The sequence below is a fragment of the Mytilus edulis genome, unplaced genomic scaffold (assembly GCF_963676685.1).
Source record: "Mytilus edulis unplaced genomic scaffold, xbMytEdul2.2 SCAFFOLD_1516, whole genome shotgun sequence".
In the NCBI taxonomy this organism is placed as follows: domain Eukaryota; kingdom Metazoa; phylum Mollusca; class Bivalvia; order Mytilida; family Mytilidae; genus Mytilus; species Mytilus edulis.
The window spans coordinates 1-8,360 of record NW_027267848.1 but is presented as its reverse complement, the minus strand read 5'-3'; the positions used below and the strand labels follow the sequence as shown (position 1 = coordinate 8,360).

Genomic DNA, 8,360 nt, shown 5'->3' with positions numbered 1-8,360 from the left:
ACAGGTCAAATCGGCACCTAATCAAATAGTCAAATGAAATATGTAATATGCACATTGATCTAGACAGGCGAACCAGTCTAAAGCAGGACGTCCCCAAACGACATTCGCCCCTCACCAAATCGCCACACTTTAAAAAAAATCGTCCCAAACTGGTTTAACAACTCGCACCACTTTTAAATAAATCACACCACTTGTGAAAAGGGGTAAATCCCGTTAAATTTCCCGCCAACTCGCCCCACTTAATGAAAAAGTAAAAATCTACAGAAATATATAATTTTCATGTGCCAACTCGCCCCACTTAAAAACCAAAATTTAGTGAATAATTTTTTTGGCTATGAAGTGGCATAACTCAATCCATCAGGATTTATCAGCTTTTCACATTTTAATACAGCGGGATTTGCATCTTTTGCATCAAGTTGTACGAGTTGGCATTACTAAATTCACCTGTTTTACACCAGTGGGCCGGCCCGTGGCGCTTTGGCAGACCTTATTTCAGAGGGATTTGTTTAACCTGTTCACAAATGATGCTAGTTATTCCACCTATTTTAAATTGAATTTTATTCTTTTTCATTAGTGGGGCGAGTTGGTAAACAAAAGTGGGGCGATTTTCAGAAAGTGGGGCGAGTTGGTGATAAAGTGGTTCGATTAGCGTGGGGCGATTTGTCAGTGGGGTGAATTGTCATGGATTCCTTAATCATCTGAATTTCTTTCTCACATTTAGGTAAACTTTGTTTTTATTCAATCAATACTTTTAATAATAAGAATCCAAGTGTATTATAATTATTATTGTTGTTGTTGGTGTTTTGCATAAATTTTTTTAAAGAACAACTAGCTCGGAAATGTAGTATTTAATTTTGATAAACCCGGACGCCGCGTCGACGATTTTGGAAACCCCAAAACGTCAGAAACGCCATATTGTTGAAAACAGGAAGAAAACTAACAGGATTTCAAGACTTTTATTGCTATTTACACAGCTATTACACAGAAAAAAAGACTTATTATGTATGTGAATCTTGCGAATTCCTGAAGTTGCATCATATGATAAGATATTTTAGGTGAAATCTAAATCAATTCTGGTTCTAGTTACCTTTGAGCTGAAACTGGTCTTCTGCTCTTCATACGTCTTACGGACGTGAACTTGGACGGTTTGACTGCTGGGTTCCTTAACAATCATGATTTGCCCTTTGAAGAAACATTTTCTTCTAACCCTTGTCCTAAAATTATCCGTAACTTTAAGCAAACAGTAATAAATAATAAACAGAAGGACCAATTTTGTTGGTAACCTAAATTATGCTACATTTTAAAATTTTTGTCTGTAAACACTTATACATGTACATGATTATAGTTTGTATTGTTCCTTATGACACTTAAAGAACAAATTGTAAAATGATGTTATTATGTATGATGTATCCCATTGTAGCGTAAGGTACCATATGGCAAACGTATGGAACTTAACTTGTCAAATCACATTAAAAAAACGGAAGCACATGTCCGTACGTACAACCCCTTCTAGGTTCTGTTTTCGTAGCAATAGAAAATAAACCTTGCCTTGAACCAGTGTTTTTCTCCTGCTAGTAAGACTGAAACATTATGAACAACTCAGGAATGTATGCATGGAAAGTATATCTTCAAAATAATCATGCTTCTTGAAAAGCTATTTCCTGTTTGCTTTTATGTGATGTAAAAATGCAGAAGTCATCTATTTCAGTTGGACTTAGTATTTATGCAAGCCAAAATATAGAAATTAACTTATGGAAATTCGGTATTAAAACACACAGAAAGTTGCAGGACAAAAAATGAAAGGACAAAGTCACAAGTTTGATAGGACAAAAGTCACAGGGAAAAAAATCACAACTAATTTGTTGACAATTGTTTAATTATATTGGGAAAGATCTTGAAATATTTTCTTTTTATAACATATATTTGATCTGTAGTTTGTGATGGCAATACTGGTATACCAGATTTTATTCCAAATAAACACAAAATTGTCTTAATCTAAAGTTGTCTGAAACGAATGTGTGACATTGATTACAATATAACAATAACCACAATAATGGATATTGAAATTTATAGTTAAAAAATTTCTTTTGCAGACTATATAGTGAAAATGGCAGATGATTTTGATGTAGAAGCTATGCTTGAAGCACCTTACAGAAACAAAGAGGTAAGTTTACTGGTAGTAGCTCTGAATACAATTAATTTATAGTTAAGTTTTATAGCTTCAAACATCATGAACATTGTGGATAAGTTGGTTGGGTTTGCTAGCTAAAGTTGTTTTGATGCAATCTGACAGATTCCATCAGAACAATAACAGTTCAAGTTAAAGATATTTTATTGTCAAGAGTCATAATTAGGAGTAACCTCAATTCTAGGCTCATGAAGTTGATCAAAACACTTTCAAACATTAAGCAAGTAGGTAGGCAATGATTCAATTAACTGACCATTAACCAGTTAAACTTTAAAATTTAAGATGAAAAGCTGTTCAAATCTGGTCTTCTTCTATCCTGTATTACGTACATACTTTGCAGCATTGAACTAAACACAAAATGTTTTTAAACACCTTTTCGAAACATACTGTATAACAAAATAGTTTGCTGATACCTGAAAAAGCGTTTTTATAATATTTAAGGTTTTATCAAATGGACCGGAGACTGAAAAATATTGAAATTGTTCTGATTTTGTCACCTGAATATTGGTTAAAAAGTCGCAAATAACCACTGGAAAATGTAGTGAACTATTTAAATATGAACAGATAAAAGCCTCATTAAATCTATCACAGAGTTCCTGTAACAGGATGAGAAAAAAACCACTTGATTGAACTATGAAAAATAAGGATAAACTTACAGCTTTTGAGATGGCAAAAAAAAATTGTTAATTTACAATTTAGGCTGATCTTCTATTCAAAATATAAAGAGAACACTTATATTCACTATATAAAGACATTTGTTAAAAAGAAATGCAAAGCAATATGGGTATTCTCTTCTTGCATTGGTTTTTGCTGGACATTAACTTACATAATTCTTTGAAACATCATTTGAAAGGCTTTTCTACAAAACCATTCTAAAACTTTCTGACATAATTTGTTTAAAACTTTCTGACATAATTTGACTTGTCAGATCCGATAGTTACAATGTATTTGTAATGGGGAAGACTGCTGTATGGGCAATACAATTTCTCATTAAAAAAAATTAGACGATTTTGTTATTTAATTTTAGTCTTATATTTTGATATGCATTATATACAAAATGTAGATAGATACCATTGTAGGAATAAAGATAAATTAGATCACAAGTATAATATATGAGGGAACTAATAGTTATAATTGTTGTTAATCTCTTTTTAAACTTGACGGTTCATATATTGAACCACTGTATTTATATAGAGAATGCATGACATATACTACAAAATTGTTGAGCTTATTAACTATCTATAACATTTTTCAAAGACTATTTCTTTAGGAAATAAGGTAAAGTACAATGTGTTTTAGGAATATGTATTTATTGTTGCTGTAAAAACTGATATGTAATTGAGTTTGTTTGGTTTATCTGTAGATACCCATTGTTGCAAATGTGTCCACAGAAATTTGTCTTCAAAGTCAAGGTACTGATGAGCGGGGTTCTAAAAGAATACTACACATTTTATACAAGATTTAAAGGAAAACTATTCAAATGCTGTCATGGCTGTTTTAAATGTTAATAATGCATATTGGTATTAACAATATTATATGAACTTGATGAACATTTATATTGATAACTGTATTCTATACTCTGAGCTTCATACTCATGATATTTGTATTTTAGTCAACAGATAATAACTTGTCAATGATATTAATTTTAATGGCTTTTCATATATGACTTAAATTTTTAATACTTTTGGAAATAGTTTTTACACAAATGTGTATTAGAAAAGAATGCAAAAGCACAAGTTTTTATTTACAACACACACCTACAATACTATTGAGAGTAAGATACTGAATATATCCCTCACTCTCATCTCAGGGCCATATGAATACAGAGTTTGGGTGATCACTGAGGACATCCTGTCATCAAGAATCCAGCCTATCAGGATAATTCCTACTCGATTTTGTGAGTGCGAAGAATGAATGAATTGTTTTTGTGGAACTAACTTTTTATATGCTTTTAAGTTTCAGTTATTTATAGACTGCACTTTAAATTTCTCAAGTGCTCTAAAAGGAAATCAAAATGACCCCCCTTAATTTTTGAAAAATTTTGAGGGAATTTTATTTTGGAAATGCATCACAGTAGATTATGCTTTCTTCTGGTTTGAAAAAATGCAATTGATGTCGTGTGTAAGAAAAATAAAACATCTTAAATATTACTAGAAGCTATTAAGCAACTAAAATTATTCAGTTATTTTACTTTGTTCTCTTTCTATCCTTGTGGTAACTTGTATAATTGCAATATATTAATTTGAGGTGTTTTATTTAGTTGACAGCAGTCATGATTATAACATAAAAAATCAAAACAGGAACTCTGCATTTGTAAAGCAACAAGATAGATATTTATTTTTCCATAGCTCGAATGCGAAACAAAAAGAAATGATCTAGTTGTATTAATCTCAATTTTCATCAGAAAATTTAAATGTCTCTCTGACTATAGCTATTTTAATTCTTATCTGTCCGTCAAACAGATATTATGTCGTTTACAAGTGCTGGCTATTCCTTCAGCAGGAAATAAGACACTACACATACTGTATACCATAAATTCAGAAATTTTTGTGTGCATTTATTATTGCTGTGGTCAATGATGGTTGAAGAATGCTATATTAAATATTTTGATTTTATGAACTTCTGCATACCAATAATGCAATTAAAATGTTAACATTTAAGTTTTTAATTATATCAAATCTATCCTGTAATGCCTGTTGCAATTCAAGCAATAATAAAAACTTCACAAAAATTTCTAAATTAACAATTACTTTAATAGCAACATCTAGAGTTGTAGATAGATAAACTCGCAACAAATTAAGAAAGCATAATTATAATTAGATTTTTTTTTTTAAATATATACAAAATGTTTAATTGATTGAACATTTAACATAACTCACCATAGTCACGATTATTGTACTTGGCATCTTGCAATTGAGATAAGTCAATAAGGTTAGTTCCACATGCATATATGTCAACAAGTCAATGATTTTCAGTTGGGATATAAAAAAAACTGAAAATCATTGAATGAATGCGAGTTTTATATTGCAGCCAAGAAGGAAACCAGTTGAACCAGATGGAGGTAACACTTAATTTAAGATTTATATTAAGTTTTTAACTCTTTATTGATCGATAACTAATGCATTTTTGTTCAATTTTTGTTTTTCTTCCCTCCTGATTTGCTGATTGTTTTGGTACATAGGATGATGGAAGAGGAGATGCTTCATCATATGACCGAGGCGATAGAAGGTAAGACAAAGTATTTAAACAAGTCATACAATATCTTCAGTAGGGATATTTATGTAGGTAGTATAGGACTCTTTTTTCACTTCATGAAAGTCAAAAAATTTAAGTCGCCCAATATTTTGAACCAGGTTACAAATCAGTCCCATCAAAAATTTATGACCTACTCCAGACAAGAAACTTTTAATTGATTTCCTTGAAGTGTCCTTAAAATTGAAGAAAACACCTATTTTCATAGTTTAACTCAAGAAAGTAGGTGAGTAAGCTTTGTCCATAGTGTTACTATTTCTGTGTTGGTCTTCAATGGTGTAAGTTGATGCAGTTCTTTAAAGAACAGAAAACCAACATGGAACTGTAAATACAAAACATTAACAAGTGTAAAGATATCTTCGTAGTTATCAAAAACTTCCCTAAATTCTGATTTTAATGTTGCAGGTTGTGTATGGATTAACATAGAAAAGCAGAAAAGAGAGACACCCCTCGAGAGAAATTGTCCAATTTTTACCCTTTCTAACAGGTTGCATGCTCAATATGAAGAAATGTAATCTGTGCTTTCTTTTTGGGTTTCTGACAGGGTCCCAGAGTTTGTTTAAAATAAAAGACCTTGAACAGATGTTATAACAAGAATAATAAATTGAAATTGAAGTTGTCTAATAACTGGTTCTGTATTGTTGAATATAGGTGCTATCAGTAAACACTATCATAAGGGAGAACATGAAAATGCCATCAGATAATTAACCAGGTATGTGTACGGTCCTACATTCATGTACACTAGCAAATTATGGCAGGTAACTTGTAAAGACAAGGTAAATCTTGTGTAGCTGGTAAAAAAAAGACTTGGAAGATGACGAGTACAGATACACAGATGATTAAGCCTTACCTTATGGTAGTCAAAAAAACAAACTTTTGCATAACCTAGGTGCAAAGATACTTGTTGCATTTTGGGAGAAACATTAAACTTGGAATAATTATCAGTGCAACATAAATGAAAAATGACCTACATTTTTGACCCAAGAGAACTTATAAATATTGAACTTAAACATTTGGGTAGTACTATGTCGTTTATTGAAAAGGTTTGTTTTCCCTTATAACGATCAGAAAGCAAAAAAGTTTTTATATAATTGTGTCAGATATGCTTTGATTCATTTGACTTTTAGTTTTATTTTCCAATTTTGATACTCTATTGTTGCATATTTTCTAGTATTAGAAGTGTAATGTGTAACTTGTTAAAATGAGTAGTCAATCACAAGCTTGTCATTTTGGGCATTAGGACCCTGTCAAAATGTAATTATCATGCCTGTCAAGTTTAAATTTTGCATGAAACAATTGCTATTTAAATACCAAATATATTTTCTAAGAAGAAATATTTCCAAACTTCATTTACTGCTTAAACAGAAGACTTTCATGTCTTTTGTCTACAAATGTATATCTTGTCGCACAAAAAATCAACTGATGCAATTGCACAAGACAAGATTGGACGTCTTCTTTCTGTTAAACGGGGCATTTCTAACATTAAAAATACATTGTAATATTGTTGGAATGTCAATTGATAGGAATAAACGAAGTTTTGGAATATATATCTATAAGACAGCAAACTAACAACACTAAAGACATCTAGAGGTCAACATATATTCTTGAAAGATGGACAAGTGTTGTACAATCTCAATTTCAAAATGTGCATGTCTACTATAGCAGGTCTGCGTCAGTAAACAAGAACAGATTATTTTTATATAGAATGTTAAAATATATTGTTACAGGCATGGAAAACCTTTTTTGCAATTCAAAGTGTTGTTCTATAAAAAAAAACTATTTGGCATTTGCAAAAAAGAGCCCTTGTTGAAATTACTATTTTAGGCACTTTTAAAGCATTGAACATTATTGCCTTGTTATGATGTATGAAATAACATCTTCGTTAGCGTTTTCTAATTAGAAAAATCTTATCCTTTGAAACTAGGCGGTTTCTATCTTTTAACCAAATCTTTATTCAAAATGCTGTCACCCGTATTCATCTTTATAATTCGTGACTATGATGTTATTAGGCAGTGAGACCATGCAAATAAAGACACTTTTTCCTATTATGACTTATTATAAGTTTAAGTACAGCAACAACTAGAAATGGTTGTGGCTATAAAATATGTTGAATGCTAAAATGTTTTATTACTTTTGCAACAGGAAAAGAAGAGGTGACGAAGATAGACATAGAGACAGAAGAGATCGTGGAGATCGTGACAGAGGAGACAGTGATCGTAGAAGGTAGGTCTTGTTGTTTTTATGTAAATATGAATAATGTTCTATCACTTTTCATAGGTTCTGGTTTATTAACCATATTGGGATATTGCCTGTTTTTAAATAATAAAAGAAATTAACACCTAAAACTGGTATTAGACATCTGTTTAATTTGAATATGTAGATTAAAGACTAAGATTTTGATTGCATTGTATCGTTTGCGAATTTTTGGTACTTGATATATGGATTAGATGAGAACTGCAGTGTTTGCATAAGAAGACCTTTTCACAAATAATCTTGATGAAAATTGTTCATGCTAATAGATAGTAAAAGCTTGAAGAGCTAAACATGTACATTAATTTTCAGCCTTAAAAAAACTTAATTTCTAGGAAATTTAACAATATTACATCACATTTCATATCAACTTTTCAGAGATCGTGATAGAAAGAGAAATGACAGAAGCAGGGACAGCAGAAGAAGCCGAAGTAGGGAAAGGGAAAGACGTAGGAGTCGGGATAGAGGAAGTGGCAGGAGAAGTAGAAGTTTTGACCGATTCAAGAAGAGGTCACCACCACGAAGGAAAAGTCGCAGCAGATCTCGTGAAAGAGGAGGAGGAGGAAGAGATCGTAGCTCTAGTACAAGTCCCTTCAAATTCACAAGGTAGGTCAAATGTTTTTAGATATTAATTCTGTGTGATTGCAATTATCACAACATTTTATAATAT

At 31.3% G+C, this 8,360-nt stretch overlaps 1 protein-coding gene across 1 annotated transcript; it reads left to right on the top strand.

Annotated features, from left to right (window-relative positions):
* Window positions 1-852: 852 nt before the first annotated feature.
* Window positions 853-8,296, top strand: LOC139506093 (probable splicing factor, arginine/serine-rich 7; the record flags this gene model as incomplete). The annotated part of the gene is made up of 5 exons (XM_071295357.1): window positions 853-1,002; window positions 2,094-2,164; window positions 5,370-5,416; window positions 7,583-7,663; window positions 8,069-8,296. Coding segments are annotated over exons 2-5 (413 nt in total), but the record flags the coding sequence as incomplete, so codon positions are not given.
* Between the last annotated feature and the right edge of the window lie 64 nt (window positions 8,297-8,360).